The sequence below is a fragment of the Dendrobates tinctorius genome, unplaced genomic scaffold, assembly GCF_039654945.1.
Source record: "Dendrobates tinctorius isolate UK_male_01 unplaced genomic scaffold, ASM3965494v1 ptg000097l, whole genome shotgun sequence".
Taxonomy (NCBI): Eukaryota; Metazoa; Chordata; class Amphibia; order Anura; family Dendrobatidae; genus Dendrobates; species Dendrobates tinctorius.
Genome location: NW_027361765.1, coordinates 1086105 through 1108772, shown reverse-complemented (window position 1 = coordinate 1108772; position 22668 = coordinate 1086105). Strand labels below are relative to the sequence as shown.

Below are 22668 nucleotides of genomic sequence, written 5' to 3'. Positions count from 1 at the left end.
TTCCAAAATGCCTAAAAAGGAGAAAAAATCGGCACATCAACTATTAAAAAATGAAAAAACTTTATTCGGCTTTCAAGCCATATTTAAAATGCCCAGAATACCTGAAAGCCGAATAAAGTTTTTTTCATTCTTTAATAGTTGATGTCCCGACTTTTTCTGCTTCTTTTTGGATGTTTACTGCTTTTCACCAGTGGAAACGTGCACCCACCTGCTTTATATTGGACCCAGCCCAGAAGGGCTTGCAAGTGGATTATGTCTTGAATCTCCAACGCCTCCTTCTCCTGCATTCCAAAATGGCGCTCCTTCCCATCTGAGCTCTCCAATGCGCCCAAACAGTGGTTACCCCCTCATATGGGGTATCAGCGTGCTCAAGACAAATTGCACAACAACTTTTGTGGTGTAATTTCTCCTATTTCCCTTGTGAAAATAAAAAATTGTGGGCTAAAAAATCAATGTTGTGGAAAAAAAAGATTTTTTATTTTCATGGCTCGGCATTATAAACTTTAGTTAAACACTTTGGGGTTCAAAGTGCTCACCACACATCTAGATAAGTTCCTTAAGGGGTTTAGTTTCCAAAATGTGGTCACTTGTGGGGGATTTCCACTGTTTAGGCACATCAGGGGCTCTCCAAATGCGACATAGCGTCCGCTCTCAATTCCAGCCAATTCTGCACTGAAAAAGTCAAACGGCGCTACTTCCCTTCAGAGCTCAGCCGTGTGCCCAAACAGTGGTTTACCCCACATTTGGTGTATCGGCGTATTCAAGAGAAATTGCACAACAAATGTTGTGGTTCATTTTCTTTTTTACACTTGTGAAAATAAAAAAAATTGGTTCTGAAGTAAAATGTTTGTGAAAAAAAGTTAAATGTACATTTTTTCCTTTCACATTGCCTCAATTCCTGTGAAGCACGTAAAGGGTTAATTAAGTGGCATGGGTACTTTTCTGCTTGACTCCGGAGAGAGTGGACGTGCCTGTCTGCTCTCTGCAAGATGGAGGGATAGAGGAGATAATACTGGCGCCGTGCTACTGGCAGCCCATTGCAGCAGCAGCTACTCAGTTTGTTTGTTTGTTTCTGCTGGACTTTCTTTTGGACTTTCTTTCGGACCCTAGGAACTTTGATGGACCCCTAACTTTAACCTTGGATTGATGGATGTTTTACACCCTGGATGTTTTACACCCTGATGATCGCACTGTAGATATTTTACACCCTGCTGATCGCACGGTTCGGCATGACGGACCATTGAGGGAAGGTGCCCTTGCACACGCAGCTCTGGATCAGCACCCAGATTTTCCACTACTACGTACATCACCCACACAGGTACATGCAACTCCTAAATGGATACATGTGATGCGCAGTTATTAGAACCATTGGACATGAATCTAATACAGCCTCTGTCAGCTATAGTTCCGCAATACACACAGCTTCTACCTTGTTGGTTACGGAAGCAGCCATCTGTGTACAGAGGTGGACACTGGACACAGTCAGTCACGGAGTGGACTGGAGCGAAAGACAGGGTCACTGATCTGCTGGCAGTCCCTAAGCCCATCACTAAACGTGTTGTGTATTATTATTATTATTATTTATTTATATAGCACCATTGATTCCATGATGCTGTACATGAGAAGGGGTTTCATATGAATTACAGATCTCACTTACAGTAAACAAACTAACAATCACAGACTGATATAGAGGGGAGAGAGGACCCTGCCCTTTCGGGCTTACATGCTACAGGATGGTGGGGAAGGAGACAGTAGGTTGTGAGGTTGCAGCAGCTCCAGTGATTATGAGGTGGTAGCTCCAGTAGTGGTGAGGAGGCAGCGGGGGTCATTGCAGGCTGTAGGCTATCCTGAAGAGGTGGGTTTTCAGGTTCCGTCTGAAGGATCCGAGTGTGGATGATAGCCGAATGTGTTGGGGCAGGGAATTCCAGAGGATGGGGGATATTCGGGAGAAGTCTTGGAGGCGGTTGGGCGAGGAGTAAATAAGTGTGGAGGAGGGAAGGAGGTCTTGGGAGGACCGTAGATTACGTGAGGAGAAGTATCGGGAGATTCAAGAGATCGACTTCTGGAGCTGAGCAGGTTGAAGCCTTCTCCAGCTGTGGCCATACCACAGGTTCCTCGTGAAGTGTGGAGACCTTTCAGAGGCTGCAGAGCAGGAAAAAAGGTGAAGTCCAGCAGAAGAAGGTTTACCCAGCAGTACCATCAATCATCATGGGCAATAAGACAGACAAACTGCTAGCTCTGTGTAAAACCCAGACGGAGTTCAAGGAATGCAGTCTTATGTGCTTTACAGAAACCTGGTTACATGGGGACATTCCTGACTCAAGTGTCTCGGTTCCAGGGTTTCAAATAGTTTGGGCTGATAGAGACAAAACCAAATGTGGTAAGAAGAAGGCTGGGGGGTAATACTATACATTAATAACAGATGGTGTAATCAGAGGCACATAACTGTTACGGAAAGTCACTGCTGTCAAAACATTGAACTCGTAGCAGTTGGCCTCAGGCCTTACTATCTACCTAGAGAATTTTCCATTTGCATTGCAATAGTCATATATATACCTCCATCTGCTAGCCAAGAGGCAGCTAGGGAAGTATTGCTAGGGGTTTTGGCTCGCCTTCAGACAAAGCGCCCAAACTCGTTAATATTAATCTCTGGGGATTTTAACAGAGTCATGATCTCAAAGGCTCTTACAAAGTTCTATCAATATGTTAACTGTGCAACAAGGGACAGCAGTATATTGGATCTCCTCTATGCAAATGTTAAAGATGCCTATTCATCATCTGCATTACCCCCCCGGGGAAATCCGACCACAATCTCATACTATTGTCTCCATCTTACCTACCTGTTGTCAGCAAACAACCAGCGACAATAAAACTAATCAGGAAGTTTTATTGGAAGGGAAGTTTTATGGGAAGGGAAGCAAAAGACCAGAAAAAGCCATACACCTGACAAATGCTAAATGCTATTGAGAACTCTGCTATTAGAAGTGGAAAGGAAGAACAAAGACGAAAGAATCTAATTAATAAAAATATTGGAGAAAGAGAAACCAATCACAAACTAAAATGTTTCTATACTAATGCACAAAGCATGGGCAACAAACAAGGAGAATTGGAACTACTAACACAGGAAAAGAAATATGATGTCATTGGAATCACTGAAACTTGGTGGGACAATACACATGATTGGAATACAAGACTAGAAGGATACAACTTATTTGCAAGAAACAGACTTGATAAACGAGGAGGGGGTGTCGCATTGTATGTTAGAAACGCGTATATCTGCACAGAGATTGAAGCTTCAGAGACTGGGAGTTCTGTGGAAACTGTTTGAGTAAGAATACAAGGAGAGAACAACGGAAAGGACACAATTGTAGGCATTTACTACAGGCTGCCTGTGCAAGCAGAAGACATGAATGAAATCTTTATGCATCAAATGGCCAAGCTCTCCAAAAAATATGACATAGTGGTCATTGGTGATTTCAACTATCCAGACATTTGCTGGGAAATCTCTCTCAGGCAATACTAACAGGTCAAACTAATTCTTATACTCTCTTGCTGAGAACTTTATTTTCCAAAAGGTAGGGGAGAAAACGAGGGGATCTGCTACCTTGGATCTAAACCTTATAAACAGGGAGGAAATGGTTGAGGTAAGATTGGTTGGGACTCTAGAAGGTGTTGCATAATTTGGTCGCAGAAGAAACTTGTGAGAGGAGATTATATAGGGTATTTCAATTTTTATCTTCACAAAACATGAGGTACATGCATCAGCTTCTTAATACAGCGGAACAGGAATTCTGAAGGACCTTTTACCAGAGAAAAAGTGAAACCAAAGTACAACAAGTATATGCATTACATTCAATTAATAATATAAGAGTAACAACATCGCCATCTACTGTCAGAAAAGTGTAAATTCCTCCTGCACACAAATATGTCTGTATCTGTTGCATATCTGCCAACACCCTTTCTCAACAGTAAGGTCTTATTCAGTAATGCATAATTTCTTCATCAGTCTCTGCTATCTATTAGAATTCAATGCCTTTGTAAAAATATCTGCTGTCATATCTTCAGTTGGGCAGTACTCTAAATTTAGGATTCCTTGTTCCTGGTGATCTCTCAAGAAGTAAAACTTCACATCAATGTGTTTAGTTCTTGGATTAACTCTTTCCATCTGAGCAAGAACTAGACATCCTTGATTGTCCTCATACATCTTTGTTGGTCCCAATTATTGTTGTCCTAAGTCTGTTAGCAGTTGTCTTAACTATAGAACTTCTTGACTGGCATGTGCTGCGGCAACATATTCTGCTTCTGTCGACAACAGTGTTACTATAGATTGTTTCTTACTAGTCCAACTAATTGGTCCACCTGGGAGTAAGAAAAGATAGCCACTGGTAGATTTCCTGTCAATTGGATCTCCAGCCCAATCTGCATCAACGTATCCAGTTAAAATGCATTTCTCACTTGCAAGTAGTTTCAGTTTAACACTGCTAGTCCCTTTGACATAACGCATTACTCTCTTCACTGCATTCCAATCCATTCTGTTTGGCTTTGACACCTCCCTGCTCAAAATTCAAACTGCTGCTGCAAATGTCTGGAATTTTAACAGTCGCAAGATGTAATAATTTTCCCATTTCCTTTCTGTATTGTTCATTATTCGATAACAGATTCTGTTCACTATTTATTTTCCTTCAGATAGTTGGTTTACATTGGAGACTTTACTGGTTTTGCATCTTTCAATCCAAATGTTTTGATTATGTCTTGAATCATGTGATTTTAATTAAGAAGGAAAGTCCCATCTTCTCTTTCTATCTGTATTCCTAGGTACTGTTTCACATTTCCCAGATCTTTGATCTCAAAGTGTTGATCCAAAATTTTCACTATCTCCACTTCATCTTTCTTTTTCAAAACAAACTAAAATATCGTCCACATATATCAGCACATACTGTAGATCCATCTGTCTGTCAGTCTCTTTGTGTATATTATGAGTACCTGTGAATTTATCATTCCAAGCTTTAATGGCTTGTTTTAAACCATATATACTTTTCTGTAGCTTACAAACTATGTTTGGTTTCCTTTTATCCTTGAATCCTGGGGGTTGTTCCAAATAAATGTCTTCTGTTAAGTCTCCATTCAGAAATGCTGCCTTTACATCCAGATGTTTCAACTGCATGTGTTTCTTTGCTGCAACTGCAAACAAAGTTCTGATGTGTTTGACAACTGGAGCAAATGCCTCATCATAGTCTTCTCCATATTTCTGAGAATAACCTTTAGCTACATGTCTTGCTCGGTATCGATCAGCTGTGCCATCTGCTTGGTATTTTACTTTAAAAACCCATTTACATCCTATAGCTTTTTTCGTTTGGTAGTTCTGTCAGTGTCCATGTCTTTGAATCATGCATGGATTTAATTTCTGTTTCTGCAGCCTTTATCCATTTTTTGGCCTCTTCTTCTGAAAGTTCAGATATGTCCTCCCAAGATGTAGGTTCATAAATTTTATTTGTACTTGCCTTGTATGAAAGACGTTGAGGTGGTCTTCCCTTGTTTTCTCTTATTGAGCATCTTGGTTCTGTGTCTGTATAGACCTGTACCTCTTCACATTTAGCTTTTTGATTTTCATCAATTTCCACTTCTTTCTTATCAGATGTTCCTGCAGTTATATCACTGTTGTTTCTCTCATTTTTCATTTCCCGTGATGTCATTATGTCATCATTTAGATCTTCAATGACTGTTACACTGTTACTCACTGTGATTCTATCTGTCTTGGAATCTATGATTCTGTATCCTTTGCAATTGTCACTATATCCGACAAATATTCCTTCAATGGCTCTGTTTTGAAGCTAAGTGGGTTTTTCTTCTGGAACAAACAGAAAAACTTTGCAACCAAAAACTCTTAAATGATTCATACTTGGTTCCTTACCTTGCCACAGTTCATATGGTTTTTTTCTTCCGTTTTCTTGAAAAAGTCTGTTTTGCATATAAGTAGCTATCATTGCTGGTTCACCCCAGTATTTCTCTGGTAGTTTGGAGTCTGTTAGCATACATTTTATCATTTCAGTAAGAGTTCTGTTTTTACTTTCTGCTACCCTGTTTTGTTCAGGTGTGTATGGAGCAGTCTTTTGATGCTCTATTCCATTTTGTAATAAGTAGTTTTCTATTTAGTGTCCTGTAAATTCACCTCCATTATCACCTCTGATGATGATTGGCTTCCTCTGAAACTTGTTATTTGACTTTGCCACATAGCCTTCTAATTTTTGAAAAACTTCACTTTTGTTCTTTATCAAGTACGTGACTGTGTATCTTGAGTAGTCATCTATGAAGGTCACATATATCTATTACCTCTGATGTGGTCACTTTCACGGGTCCACATACATCAGTGTGTACCAAGTCAAGTGGCTTGTGCTTTTTGTCTCAATCTCTTTAGGTATAGATACTCTTGTACCTTTAGATTTTATACAACATTCACTTTTTATGAAACACAACAAGAAAACACAAAATGACAAATTTGCAAAAATACTCTGCAGTAAAAATTATGACAGTAATCAGCAAGTGCTGGATAACAAATATAGGGTATTTAGTCGATACATTTTTTGCAAAAACTGTATAGCAAGCTGCTCCACCACGTCACGGTAACCCTTCAAGGAGCAGTCCCTATCTAATGTATTTAAAACCTGAACATGTGAACAGTGTCTAATTGAACAGGATACAGACAGGCACCCCCCAGTATGGGCTCGTGGTGCAAGACAGCTCATTTATGTGCATGTCACACAAGAGAGGGGTGGGGTCTCCCAAAGCATGCTGAGCAAGGAAAAAACGGATTAAAAATATATGTGACATGCACAAGTGTGAACAAGTCGGTCAGACAGTGTTCATGCCACCCGCTGGCTGAAACGCAACAAGAAAACACAAAATGACAAATTTGCAAAAATACTCTGCAGTAAAAAATATAATAGTAATCAGCAAGTGCTGGATAACAAATACAGGGTATTTAGTCGATACACTTTTTGCAAAAACTGTATAGCAAGCTGCTCCACCATGTCACGGTAACCCTTCACGGAGCAGTCCCTATCTAATATATTTAAAACCTGAACATGTGAACAGTGTCTAAATGAACAGGATACAGACAGGCGCCCCCCAGTACGGGCTCGTGGTGCAAGACAGCTCATTTATGTGCATGTCACACAAGAGAGGGGTGGGGTCTCCCAAACCATGCTGAGAAAGGAAAAAACAGATTAAAAACATATGTGACATGCACAAGTGTGAACAAGTCAGTCAGACAGTGTTCACACCACACGCTGGCTGAAACACAACAAGAAAACACAAAATGACAAATTTGCAAAAATACTCTGCAGTAAAAATATAATAGTAATCAGCAAGTGCTCCATGAAGGGTTACCGTGACATGGTGGAGCAGCTTGCTATACAGTTTTTGCAAAAAATGTATTGACTAAATACCCTGTATTTGTTATCCAACACTTGCTGATTACTATCATATTTTTTTTACTGCAGAGTATTTTTGCAAATTTGTCATTTTGTGTTTTCTTGTTGTGTACTAAATTAGATAGCAGAATAAATTTTTGTACAACTCTCCATAATCTTTGAAAATTCTTGGAGAACAGGGGAAGTCCCAGAACACTGGAGAAGTGCAAATGTTTCTATCTTCAAAAAGGAGAAGAAGGTGGACTCAGGGAATTATAGGCCAGTGAGTCTGACTCCTATACCAGGAAAGATCTTTGAACAAATTATTATTAAATAACATATATGCAAGTACATGGATAAGAATGAAATGATTAACCAGAGTCAGCATGGGTTTTAAACTAATATGTCATGTCAGGCCAACTTAATTTCCTTCTATGATAAAATCACTGACTGGGTGGATCAGGGAAATGCTGCAGATAAAGTATATCTTGACTTCAACATAGCATTTGAGAAAGTATCTCACACAATCCTTACTGAAAAATATGACTAAGTATGGAATGGACAAGGCAAATGTTAGGTGGATTCATCACTGGCTTAGTGATTGGACCCAAAGAGTGGTCATAAATGGCTGCACATCCAGTTGGAAGAATGTCTCAAGTGGGGTACCACAGGGCTCTGTCCTGTTTCCTGTATTGTTCAACATCTTTAGCAATGATTTAGATGCAGGAATTGCGGGTAAACTGATAAAATTTGCTGATGACACAAAGGAGGGAAAGCTAATACTAGAGAAGTGTAACAATTGTATGGGTACTGCAGAATCTGATTGCGTGGAATAATATGAAACTGAGACCAAAGTTGATGTAAATGAGTATATTAACAAGAGAAACAAAACTAACAGAGCACTAAAGTGTAGAAGTCCAGCAATCATATGGGTGGAAATGCACACGGCACTTAAACAAAGAAGACCAGCATTAAACGAGAGTGGCATTAACAGGAGAAGGTCACTATATGTACTTTTTGTCTGAAAGTCCCGCAAAAGTCCAGAACTACAGCCCAACAAACACAGGCCTAGAGGAGATGGCGATGTCAGGATTCTTTACAGGCCACAGCAGATCCAGAGGCAAATAGTTCCACACTAGAAGTCCAAACAGTAGTCAAGCACAGACAGCCTCAGGGAGATGCACAGAGGACTGTAGGCAGCATAATGTGGAGAGGCAGAGCACTGAGTAATGAGCAGCAGCAGCAGCGAGTCCACTAGTAGACAGGCAGGAGCTCAGGAGCCAAAAGCAACAAAATACTCAGGCAAAGAGGAACAAGCGGCCCGGATTTAAATAATCAGAACATACAGGAAGTTCCATGACAAGGCGAGATACAAGATTCCATCTTGGATAAGGGCGAACAGGTACAAAGGAAAGTCCAGAATCCTTACAAGAAGAGAGAGCGAAGATTCAAAAAGATGTAAATAAACTGGAACAGTCGGCAGCAACTAACAGAATTGTTTTTAACAGGGAAAATGCAAAGTACTACATCTGGGCAATAAAAATGAAAAAAGCATATACAGAATGGGAGGAATAGGGCTAAGCAACAGCACATGTAAAAATGACTGCACATGAGTCAACAGGGTGATGCAGCAGCAAAAAATGCAAATACATTTCTGGGATGTATTAACAGAAGCATACAGTCTAGATGACGTGAAGTCATAATTGCCCTCTACTCCTCTTTGGTCAGACCTCATCTGGAATACTGTGTCCAGTTTTGGGCACCACATTTTAAAAACAGACATCAACAAACTGAAGCAAGTTCAGAGAAAAGTGACCAGAATGGTGATCGGTCTGCAAGCCATGTCCTATGAGCAACCTTTACAGGATTTGGGAATTTGCAAAATAGAAGACTGAGATGAGACTTAATAGCTGTCTACAAATTTCTCAAGGGCTGTTACATTGTAGAAGGATCATCTTTATTCTCATTTGCACAAGGAAAAACTAGAAGCAATGGGATGAAACTGAAATGGAGGAGACACCGATTAGATATTAGAACATTTTTTTGACAGTTAGGGTGATCAATGAGTGGAACAGGCTGCCACAAGAAGTGGTGAGTTCTCCTTTAATGGAAGTCTTCAAGCAGAGGCTGGACAGAAATCTGTCTGGGATGATTCAGTGAATCCTACTTTGAGCATTGGGTTGGACCAGATGGCCCAGGAGGTCCCTTCCAGCTCTACCATTCTTTGATTCTATGACTGTCTTTACCTAGATATTGTGTTAATGCTTAATAAAACTTAGATTCACGTGTCTGTTCATAAATTTGTTGTATTTTGGATTGTCCTAAAACTGTTGTAAACTTGTGTTAATACGTGCCACATTTTTTATCTTATTAAATCTGCTAAAGGGAATCTGTCAGAAGGTTTTTGCTATTAAATCTAAGAGCAGCATACAAGATTCCAGGAAAGTGTCACTCACTAGAGGACTAAGTCTCACATGCAGATGCCATGAGTGAATGGATATAGGGAATAAAGGAAAGTTCTGTGTCTAAATATGAACTCAAGACAGTAATCATGCTGCTTGGGAGTTATGGTAGAATACCCCAATGAAATTCCAATATCAGTTTAGGAATGTTAGTAGAGGGAGGAAACACAAGAAGGTCAAGTTTTGAAGATATTCAGTTTCAGATAAACGGAGGTCATGATGTTAGAGACAGCAGATATATAATCCCCGGTATTCTGTTTTAAGGTGAGGGTGATGTCAGGAGAAGATGTGTGTAATTGGGTATCATCAGCATATAGATGGTACTGAAAACCAAATCTGCTGATGGTTTGTCCAATAGGAGCAGTGCATAGAGAGAAGAGTAGGGAGTATAGGACTAAATCTGGGAGAATTCCAACAGTAAGGAGAAGATGAGACAAAGTAGAGCCTGCAAATGATACACTGAAGGAGAAGACAGAGAGGTATGAGGAAAGCCAAGAGAGTAGTTTCTTTGGGGCCGAGAAAGCAAACTATAGTGCAAAGGAGTCTGTGATCCACAGTGTTAAATGCAGCAAAAATTTCTAGAATATTCAGCAAGGAGTAGTGATCATTACATTTAGTAATTAATAGATCATTAGAGACTTTAGTAAGGGTAATTTCAGTAGAGTGTAAAAAGCAGACACTGGATTGTAAAGGTCCTGTCACACATAGCGACGCTATAACGATCCAGACAATGATACGACATGGCAGGGATCGTTGCCGCATCACTATGTGGCAGTTATTGAGATGTCAAACAGTCTGATGTACCCAACGACGGAGCAATGATCTGGCGTGCCATAACGACCTTTGTAACGATGTCGGCAGTCGTTGGGACCCTGTCACATTGCAGGCTCTCTTGACGATTCACAGCTCGATGAGGGATGTATTGTGTGATGCTGTATTTACACAGGCGGGGATTGCGTTCCCTTTTTCACACCCTCTTCGCTCTGATTGGTGGTCGCTATCGCGTCCTGATTGGCGGCCTTGCCTTTAAAAGAAGGTGACATACTAGCGCTTCAGTTCATTGTTCCTGACCGCGTGTGTCTTTTGGCTAGCAGAACCAAGTAGCGATCACCGGCTGTCCTAGTTGCGTTCACCGGTTGTCCTAGTAGCGTTCACCGGCTGTCCTAGTAGCGTTCACCGGCTGTCCTATTAGCGTTCACCGGCTGTGATTCCAGATTGATTGACCCAGACGCCTACTCAGTGTTGACGGTATGTATCTTTGGGGTCTACTTTGGGGTCTAATTCGTTTTGGAGGGAGGGCTTTGCCTCATTCGACTTTTGCATGGTCAGCCATTTTAGTTGGTCAAAGCACGTTACTGGCATGCCCGGTAATAGGATGGTATGCAATTTTGCATCACACGTTGCATGTTGTTATTTTTTTTTTACCTTTTATAACATTTCTACTTTATTTTTTCCAGTTTGCTCCATCATTAACAAGGCACAGGGTTCGGTTGTGGTTGCTGCCTTGTTGCCTGAGGAAGCTCGCCGTCGTGATGAAGCCAGGTCCTGGAGAGGCATTTCAAAAGAAAACGTCGCATGTGGACCAGAGAATGGCTGCAGAGGAGGTCCGAATTGTCGCACATGCAGCTAGTGAGTTGCAGGACAAAAATCCACACGATTTCCGGAACTATCTGCGGATGTCAAAGGAATCGTTCATCTATTTACTGGAACAAATTACTCCACTTATTGAACGGAGGGATACAAAAATGCGTGCTGCCATCCCCGCAGATGAAAGATTGGCAGTGACGCTGAGATTCCTGGCCACCGGACGCTCACTTCAGGACCTGCATTTTTCAGCCGCTGTTTCAAAGCCCCTCCTGAGTGTTCTTATTCTGGAGACATGCAAAGTGATTTTCCAATGTCTAATCAGCTACATGGATTTTCCAAAAACAGACGAGGATTGGAAAAAGATTGCCTCCGATTTTGAGGAACTTTGGCAGTTTCCTAATTGTGGTGGTGCTTTGGACGGCAAACATGTCCGCATCACCCAACCGCCCAACAGCGGGTCATATTTCTTTAATTACAAGGGTTATTTTAGTATCATCCTGATGGCCCTTGTAAACGCCAACTATGAATTTATTTATGTGGACATGGGCATGAACGGAAGGGCTTCCGATGGGGGAGTTTTGGAGCATACTCATTTTGGAGAACGTTTATTTAGCTCAGACCTTCACTTGCCTCCAAACTCCGACACCCGAGGAAGCATGAACTTTGTTCTTGTCGGTGACAAGGCCTTCCCGCTTCATCCACATTTGCTTAAACCGTTCCCCAAAAAAACTCTAACGGTTGAAAGAAGGATTTTCAACTACCGCTTGTCAAGGGCACGTCAGGTGGTTAAAAATGCCTTTGGCATCATGGCCAATCGGTTCCGCGTATTGCACACACCTATAAATATGAAGCTGGACTCTTGACTCTGTGGTAATGGCCTGCTGTGTGCTCCATAACTTTCACCGGCGGCGAGATTCCAGTGCGTACTGCCCGCCTGGGTTCAATGACTCTGTGGATGTAACAAATGGTGAAGTGCAGCTGGGGGAATGGCATTCGACCGCACCTGCAATAGCAAGCCTTCAACCTTTAGGACCCGGCAGATACACCCACGACGCCAAGACCTGCCGTGAACAGTACTGCCATTATTTCAATGGTCCAGGCGCTGTTGCTTGGCAGCATCAGCAGTGAATTAACTGTTTTTTTACTTAAAGTGTTTACAAATTTGTTACTTTGTTGTATAATAAATGTTTTAAAAATAATGCTTTAATTGAAAAAAATGTTTTGTGTTATGCTTTCTTTATTAAACACATAAAGGTACATACTAATCCATTTACACACATTAAAACACACAAACATAAATGTGCCTTTACCTAATAATACACATACTACACACTCACAAACTGAAAAGCATACATATATATTCAATACACAATATGAATATATGCCTATGTGAGAGGTTAATTGGTTTAGGGACGCTAAAGCATCTCTGGTGAACCGGGAGTTCTTATGGGAAAAGCCGTTTGAGGATGCAGTAGCGTCCGCGAAGCCGCTGCATGTCAATAATAAATGTGGGTGGAGCTGTAGCATTGTGGGCGTGTTTTATGACCTTACTGCGGCCTACCTGATGTTAAAATGGCGACCAGGTGGCATTCTACTCACTCGGGTGACGCTGAGGTGCGCTATCTAATCAGGGAGATAGATGCACAAGGCTATGCCTGCACCCAGCCACATGAACACCCAGTCCTCCCTAAGCAGGCAGTGCTGCGGAGGATTAGACGGGGCTTGGCAAGGCAATTTGGTTTGGAGCGGTCCACTAGGCAGATTCGTAAGAAGCTGGCTGATCTGCGATACCGGTCAAGCAACCACATCGCCAGTGCCCGGGCCCAGATGGTCTTCCATAGTGGTGAATGCACATAGTACAGACCCGCATAGTCCCTGGAAAGTCCCTGCAAAGTTCAGCGCAGACGCGCATAGTCCCTGAAAAGTCCCAGCCAAGGCCTGCACAGACCTGCATAGTACCTGTACAGACACACGAACCCCTGTATAGTCCCAGAAAAGTCCCATCCAAGGCCTGCACAGACCTGCATAGTACCTGCACAGACACACAAACCCCTGTATAATCCCTGAAAAGTCCCATCCAAGGCCTGCACAGACATGCATAGTACCTGCACAGGCACATGAACCCCTGCATAGTCCATGAAAAGTCCCAGCCAAGGCCTGCACAGACCTGCATAGTACCTGCACAGACACACAATCCCCTGTATAGTCCCTGAAAAGTCCCATCCAAGGCCTGCACAGACCTGCATAGTACCTGCACAGACACGTGAACCCCTGTATAGTCGCAGAAAAGTCCCATCCAAGGCCTGAGCAGACCTGCATAGTACCTGCACAGACACACGAACCCCTGTATAATCCCAGAAAAGTCCAATCCAAGGCCTGCACAGACCTGCATAGTACCTGCACTGACACACGAACCCGCATAGTTCCTGCACAGACACACGAACCACTGTATAGTCCCTGAAAAGTCCCATCCGAGGCCTGCACAGACCTGCATAGTACCTGCACAGACACACGAACCCCTGTTTAGTCCCTGAAAAGTCCCATCCAAGGCCTGCACAGACCTGCATATTAACTGCACAGACACATGAACCCCTGTATAGTCCCTGAAAAGTCCCATCCAAGGCCTGCACAGACCTGTATAGTACCTGCACAGACACACGAACCACTGTATAGTTCCTGAAAAGTCCCATCTAAGGCCTGCATAGACCTGCATAGTACCTGCACAGACACATGAACCCCTGTGTAGTCCCTGAAAAGTCCCAGCCAAGGCCTGCACAGACCTGCATAGTACCTGCACAGACACACGAACCCCTGTATAGTCCCAGAAAAGTCCCATCCAAGGCCTGCACAGACTTGCATAGTACATGCACAGACACACGAACCCCTGTATAGTCCTTGAAAAGTCCCAGCCAAGGCCTGCACAGACCTGCATAGTACCTGCACAGACACACGAACCTCTGTTTAGTCCCTGAAAAGTCCCAGACAAGGCCTGCACAGACCTGCATTGTACCAGTGCTATTGATAATTGTGTCTTTTTCCTCCAGATACTGAAAGCCAAGTTGGCTCCCTAGAAGAACCACAGCCACAGCCAGAGACACCTGAAGACCAAGAGGATGCACGAGGATCCGGGTGTAACATAAGCCCCTCATCCTCAGAAGAATCGGAGGGCCCGAGAAACCGTAAGTGTTTATTAAACAAAAGTTACCAATATTTTGTTGCGTGTTCAGAATTTAAGTTTGACCATTTCCCACCATAGGAATCCCAACTCATGAAGACCTCCTGGTATCACTCAGGAGAGTGACCCAAGCTGTGGAGGAACACCAACAGCTTCTGTTAAGGGCTGCGGCGGCCCAACCACAGGGCGGAAGACGTTAATTTTTTTTTTGCTTTTGTTGTGTTTTGAATTTAATTTTTTTTTTTGTTTGATTTTCATAATGTTCTTGAAAATAATGATAGCTGAAAGTCAGGCTATAAAAAAGGTTAATATCTACAGTTGTTGTGTTTTTTCTTTTTCCACAAACAAAAAAAAAAAAACCTCGCTCACAAGCATTATACAGCTTTCCATTCAGATTGATGTTCCACAGATTATTACCCTCAATAGTTGCTATTGTTATAAAAATATGCAAAATAAAATGAAGAATGAATGCAGTCACTTTTACAGCAAAAACGTTAAAAATTTATTTAAGTCCAACAAACAATAAATAAAAACAGTGTATAATTATATAGGTTATTTACAAAAACTTAGAAAAAAATATAATAAAACTTTTAAACTGGTAAGAAAAAAATAAAAAAAACTATAATTCTTAATATTGATTCTCTTGATTTGAAAATCCATGCCTGGGCGGAGAAGAGAGTTCAGAAAGAAATGACTGAGAGAAGTGAGGAAAATGGTGGTTGGCTGGGTGTAAGTGATGGTTTTGCGGTGGCCCAATCCTCCGCACTGGTGTGCTCCGCAGTGGCTCTTGTATTTGTGTCCATGAATGTGGCCAAGAAGGGTCACGGGCGATCACACTTTGGACGGTCGAAGTTTCATCCATTCGACCTGATGCCGCTTCACTCAAAGTTTCAAAAATTACCCTTTCGGCGTGCTTCCTTTGGTTAGCATCGAGCTTACCAAGGCGATCTGCTGCAAAGTTGGCAAAGCTGTCCATGGCCGAGTTTGCCATTATTTGATTGGCCAAACACATCAGGTCTGGGGACGGAGGCAAAGTTCCCTTTCTTTTCCATGAATTAGTTCGCTGTCGAGATAAAGTAATGGGAGCAGGTTCTTGACTCGACTCCTCTAATGCCTCCTCCATACTCCTTTCACTCTCCGTGATGGTGTTGTAGGGAGGTGGACCTGACGGAGAGATCTGCCTTTAGTGACAGGCAGAGGGATAGCTCAGTGTAGGAATGGAAACACTGAGAGTAAGAGAAAAAGGGTGCCGTGCTGTAGAGTGACCTTTAGAGGGCAGTGAGGAGCTTAGGAGAGAGTGGTTACGTAACTGTCAGAGGTCAAGGTCACTGTGATTGGCTAAAGGTTACTGTCAGGTGAGAGTGGGCGGAGCTACCTAGGCTGGTACTATAAAGGCTGAGGGAAGTTTCCAGAAATTCCAGTCAGCCAGGAAAGCTTATCTGATGGGAGGGATTGCCGTAGCAAGGAAGACAGTAGAAGCCCTCAGTGAGTAACTGACAGTGAAGCCGGTCACGGGGGGTGACCCAAAAAAGACAGCAGCGGCAGACAGAGATGGTCTGAGAGTGGCAAGTGACGGCATACTTTGAAAGATGAAGCGCTGTGGTGGATATGCCTAGGGCAGCCACAGTGGGAAGAACCACAGAGGACGCCGCGACGTATTTTTTTACGAAAAAGAGTTTCGTCAACTTTCTCGCTCTGGTTATGACACTTGAACAGGGAAATCATTTTCTCGTATGTTTCCCTTTTTTTGATCCTATTACTGTAGTCGGCGGACTTGATTTTCCAAAGACATGACAGAGACCGATACAGCTCAATCATCTCCCGAACGAACTCCTCACTATTGTAAGACATCTGTAAAGAAAAAAAAGATTACTATACTATGAACATGCATGGAACATTGTAAAAAGTAAACCACGAAAACAAAAAAAATTTACAAACAAATACAGAGTGTTGGGTGTGTTCACTTCATACACCCTAAAATGGCTGCCCATGCAAGACGCTTTGTTCACAAAGAAGAAAAAAAAACACACTCCCGCCAGAGCAACTGTAGCACAAATTTTAAAAGAGTTAAAAAATCCTGAAAAAAGTGGAAACGCTGTTGAGACCCCAAAAAATATACCTACCATAAACACAGGCTATAGAAGCACCGTTGAATACAGATGAAAAAGCAGATGAGACAATGTGCAGTCGCAGCTGTAGAACACAAACAAGGTCTGAACTAGGACACACCCGGGTCAGGAACAAAGAACTGAAGCGCTATTATGTTACCTTCTTTTAAAAGCAAGCCTGCCAATCAGGACGCTGTAGCGACCACGAATTGGAGCAGAGGGAGGCGTGGAAAGGGGAATGCAAATCCACGCCTTTGTCTCGCTTCTGAGTCGCTAACGGGGTCGTTGGGCTAGGTGTCAAACGTGACGATGCATGCTACGCTGCGGGACATGAGCGACCAAAAAATTGTCCAGACCTTTCGGGCATGATCAGCGATACCCATCAGGGGGGCTGGTCGCTGATCCGTGTCACACACAGCGATATCATTGGTGAGATCACTATTACGTCACAATACTTGTGACTCAGCAGCGATCTCGCTAGCGATCTCGCTTAGTGTGACGGGGCCTTAAATGTTCATGAAAAGAGTTATCTGAGAGATAACAGATAAGACAGAGTGGACCAAGTTTTCCTGGAGATTAGAGGTGAAGGGGAGATTAGATACAGGTCTGTAGTTAGCAGTGTAGTTCTGCTCAGAGATTTTATTTTAGTGAATAGATTGTGAAAGCACGTTTGACTAAAGGGGGTTTTACACATAGCGATATCGCTAACAATATCGCTAAAACGTCACTGATTTTGTGACGTTATAGTGATATCGCTAGCGATATCCCTATGTGTGATACTTACCTCCGACCGGCTCTCCCGCTGTCCATCGCTGATCGCGCGAGAATTTCCGACTCCATTTCTCGTCGTCTGCTTCCTGCTGGGCTTCCTGCTGTGTGAGACGAGCGACGCTGGATGCGGGCGGGAGGACGTCAGGATCGCTGTGTGTGAAAGGTGAGTATCGTCCGCTGCGTCGCTGCTGCATCGCTGTGAGATCTTTCTGTATGAAAGCTCACTAGCGATCATTTAGTGATGCACCAGCGGATCACTGGTCGGATCGCTGGTGCATCGCTAAATGTAAAAGGGCCTTAAGAAGGAAAATATTCCAGAAGAAAGAGAGAGGTTAAATATTTTAGTTAGGTAGACAGTGACAATCAGGGAGAAGGACTGAACAAGATATGAGGAAATAGTGTAATTGGTGAAATTTATGGGGTGAGAAGAAGCAAGGAGTCTGGTAACTTCTTCTTCTGTGACAGGTTAAAAGGTGGAAATTCAACTTGAGTTGCCAGAGGGAAATAGATCCAAGCTGTGAGGAGATCGAGTGAAAATGCTGGGGTGCAACTGTGGGACTCTATCTCAAGAGATGATATCCTCAACCACCTAACTCTCAAGAAGCTGAAAGCGTCTTCAGTAGAGATAGGTAGTCGAGCTGGGCTATAAGACGGTTGCCTGTGTACCTGCGGTGTCATCTTTCCTATGGTTAATAATTTTTATAGATCCACCAGAGGCAGTTGGTTGGCTAGAGAGAGAAGGTGAACAATTCTTTTCCAGAGCAACTACACGTGGTAATTTCACTAGTTAAGAATGAAGTGCTCCTTTTTTTCCAGGTGTATTCCTATTCCCATGCACCCTGTTCCACCTAAAAATGGTTTACAGTTCATGTTTTTTTGTCTTCCTCCTGCTCCTCCACATATACACAGAGTCATCATGTGGTCCTCACTCAATTTATAGATGGCCATCAGAGGCAGTGGGATGTCCAAAGGGAGAAGGTGGCCAACTGTTCCCCAGAGCACCCACTTGTGGCGGGGTCCCACAAGAAGGTTTAGGTGTTCCTCCCCCCTTCCCAAATCAAAAAAAGAATACAGTTGATGTTTATTTCTTGGCCTCTGCCATAACCAGAGTCATAATGCAGCCCTCACTCAATTTTTAGAGGGCCATCAGAAGCAATGGTCTGTCCAAAGAGAGAAGATTGCCAACTGTTGCGCCCATTTCTGCAAGTCAGCTACAGCTGCCACTTGTCTGACAGTGCTGCAGCAGTGCTTGCAAGTGCCAGCTCACCAACTGGTTTGTAATCTGAACACGTGCTGGAACTTAACATTTAATATGTACTTGGCAGGGCTTTGTGAGCAGCAGTGGGAAAACATCCCGCTTCTGTGTCTACTCAAACGCTCACTGTTCACAATTAAAGAGGAAGGTTTATATGTGGACAAGGCGTAGAAGGAGGAATAAAGTGTACAGGATGCTGCATGCTTGTCAGTCTCCTGTCCAGGATGCAAATGTGGATGTGTCCAGCCCTACCCCGGGCCATAAAACTCAAAGAAAATAGCCAGCCACCCACCCACTCAGCCATAGCACTGAATACTAAATGGTCACATTTACAGACTGCTTTCCCTGGAAAACTTGCTGTTTAGCCTTGTGGACACTTTGGGTTCCCGCAACCTTATGATGGTGTACAACCCTCAGTACTTGGCACCCATCCACCATTATTTTACGTGGTGTTCTATCCCCACCTTACACCAGCACATAATAACACCCATGTCCTGACCAACGTAGTTAGTGTGAATGTTTATCTAATGACCCACATGTGCACATGTAAACAAATGACTGTGGGCATAGAATTTACATTTCTTTTACAACTGCAACCTTATGCACACATAGATGGACACAGCAGGGAAGATATAAGTAAAGGACCCTAAACCGACTGAGTTGCTTAAACCTTGCCCTGATTTGTCATTTCTTGACCATGGAGGTTGGCAGCTTAAAATTATGCAATGGCGCCCCTACTGAGGCCCATAAATTTGGGAGGGTCATCAGGCGGCCCTCACTCATACATTTGGGAGGACTTTCAGGCGGCCCTCTACCATAGATTTTAGAAGACTTTTTTTTTGTTACAAGAGCTGTAAATCCAGCACAAATCATTTTCTGGATGGCCAGCGATTCTCAGTGTCGCCATCACTATAGGCTTTTTACTAATTTTTTAAACATTTTTGGCCAGCAACAATACTGAAATATCAGAAGGAGGCGAGGTAGGAGAAGGAGGAGAAGGAGAATTCTCCTTGTGAGGACAGCAAAGTCTTTACTGGTGGGACTCTGGCAGACATGGCTAACCTAATGTGCCACTGTGATTCCGATGACCCACGTTTTACATGCAGTTTGGACAACAATAATTACTGATTATTCACCCTTCTCGACCCATGTTCCAAGGAGAACTCATAAATATACTTTTAAATTTTGGATGGTCATCAGCTTGCCCTCACTCATATATTTGGGAGGGCTCTCAGGTGGCCCCCTACCAATAATTTGGGAAGGCCCTCAAGCGGCCTTCTACCATTACTTTTGGAGGGCCCTCTCTACATTAATTTGGGAGGGCCCTCACTCAATTTTGGGAGGACCTTTTTTCTAATTTTTTTTTAAAGTCTGTAATAACTGCAGGAGTAATTTTCAGGCATTAAGTCGGTTGACAGCGTTGTGATATTTTAAATTACTTGCCTCACAGACTTTGCTAATTTTTAAAAAATGTATGCCCAGCAAAAATACTGAAATGTTAGGAGAAGGAGAGGGAGGGGGGATATGTAGAGTTCTCCTCCTTGTGGGGACAGACAAGTCTTTACTGTTGGGACTCTAGCAGTCATGGTTAACTTTATATACTGCTGCGTTTCCCATGATCCACATGTTATATGCAGTTTATACAACAACAATGATTCCTGGTTGTTTAACCTTCTTGAACCATGCACTGAGGAGAACTCATAAATACACTTCTAAATTTTGGATGGTCATCAACCGGCCCCCACTCATACATTTGAGAGGGACCACAGGTGGACCTCTATCATTAGTTTGGGATTCACTCAGGCAACCCTGTACCATTAATTTGAGAGAGCCCTCAGGCGGCCTTCTACCATTAATTTGGGGGGCCTTAATGCATCCCTCACTCAGTTTTGTGAGAGCCTTTTTTAAAAAAAATGTAAAAAGTCTGTAATTACTGCATGAATACTTTTTGGGCAGATCATCGGTTGCCAGTGTTGCAATTATTGCAAATTATCTGCCTCAAAAGCTTTTTGCTAAATTTTTTAATTTTATGGCCAGCAACAATACTGAAATGTTAGGAGAAGGAGAGGGAGGGGGGAGATGGAGAACCCTTCTTCTTGTGGGGACAAAAAGTCTTGACTGTTGGGACTTTGGTAGACAAGGCTAACTTTATGTACGGCTAGCTTTTCTGTGACCCATGTGTTATATGCAGTTTGAACAACACTTATTACTGGTTATTCACCCTTACTGAGTCATGCATCAAGGACAACTCAGAAATAAACTCATAAAATTTGGAGGGCCAGCAGCCGGCGCTTGCTTATTAATTTTGGAGGGCCAGCAGCCATCCCTCACTCTTAAATAAATATTTTTGGAACATAAAAAATATGCTCATCCATGACACCTAGATTTCTGTCAACACTCTTTAAAGCAGAATCATGCAAATAAGTGTTCGGTTAGATGGCACACTATGCTTGCAGTATCTTTCTCAGCACCACCCTGTCTTCCAAACAGTGCAGACTCACTAGCCAAGAGTCCGAACCACCTATTCATCAACCTGGTCCTCCTTCCTTCCAACTTATCCTAGGAGACAAGTGATCACACACTCGGACACACCGAGGAGTGAGTGTAGACATTTGCATTTATTAATTCCAGTGACATGAGGATATCATGCATAGTGATTGCCAAATATTTTGTGCAGCCACAGTCAAAAGAAGACAACTGTGTGCTAGGTTAATTCGAGTCTCAAGTGGTTGATGATGATGAAACACAGTTGATAACACAGTTGTAAAGGCACACACATGTCTATATAAGACCTCACAGCTCACAGGGCATGTCAGACCAAATGAAAATCAAGAGGTGAAAGGAACTGGCCAAGGACCACAGAGATAGAATTGTGGCAAGGCACAGGTCTGGCCAAGGATACAAAATAATTTATGCAGTACTTAAGGTTCCTAAGAGCACAGTGGCTTCCATAATCCTTAAAGAAGTTTGGGATCACCTGAAGTCATCCTAGATCTGGCCGTCCGACCAAACTGAGCAATCGTGGGAGAAGAGCCTTGGTGAAAGAGGAAAAGAAGAACCCTAAGATCACTGTGGCTGAGCTCCACAGATGCAGTAGGGAGATGGGAGAAAGTTCCACAAAGTCTATTATCACTGCAGCCCTCCAACAGTCAGGCCTTTATGGCGGAGTGGCCCAATGGAAGTCTTTCCTAAGTGCCAGACATATGAAAACCCGCATAGAGTTTGCTAAAAAAACACATGAAGGACTCTCAGACTATGAGAAATAAGATTCTCTGGTCTGATAAGATGAAGATAGAACTTTGTGGTGATAATTCTAAGTGATCTGTGTGGAGAAAACCAGGCACTGCTTATCACCTGCCCAGTGCAATCCCAACAGTGAAATGTGGTGGCAGCATCATGCCATGGGGGTGTTTTTCAGCTGCAAGGACAGGATGACTGATTGCAATTGAAGGAAACATGAATGCGGCCAAGTACAGAGATATCTTGGATGAAAACCTCTTCCAGAGTGCTCTGGACCTCAGACTTGGCTGAAGGTTCACCTTCCAACAAGACAATGATCCTAAGCACACAGCTAAAATAACAAAGGAGTGGCTTCAGAACAACTCTGTCACCATTCTTGACTGGCCAAGCCAGAGGCCTTGCCTAAACCCAATTGAGCATCTCTGGAGAGACCTGAAAATGGCTGTCCACCAAGGTTCACATCCAACCTGACGGAACTGGAGAGGATCTGCAAGGAAAAATGACAGAGGATCCCTAAAGGTACTGTCACACTAAGCGATATCGCTAGCAATATCGCTATAACTTATAATAATAATAATAAATTTTATTTTTATAGCGCCGACATATTCCGCAGCACTTTACATTTCAGAGGGGATTTGTACAGACAATAGACATTACAGCA

General features: G+C 42.8%; 1 protein-coding gene across 2 annotated transcripts in view; it reads left to right on the top strand.

Moving 5' to 3' along the window:
• The window catches only part of LOC141098892 (proto-oncogene Mas-like), a 140237-nt gene that overhangs the window by 82819 nt on the left and 34750 nt on the right, over positions 1-22668 (top strand). Inside the window, exons 3-4 of one of the 2 annotated variants that reach the window (XM_073586861.1) lie at positions 14503-14637; positions 14715-14940. The exons of the other annotated variant lie outside the window; for it this stretch is intronic. Coding sequence (XP_073442962.1) covers positions 14503-14637; positions 14715-14833 — 254 coding nt within the window. The 3' untranslated portion in view covers positions 14834-14940. Of the gene's footprint in view, positions 1-14502; positions 14638-14714; positions 14941-22668 lie in introns of those variants that run through there. 2 annotated transcript variants of the gene reach the window in all.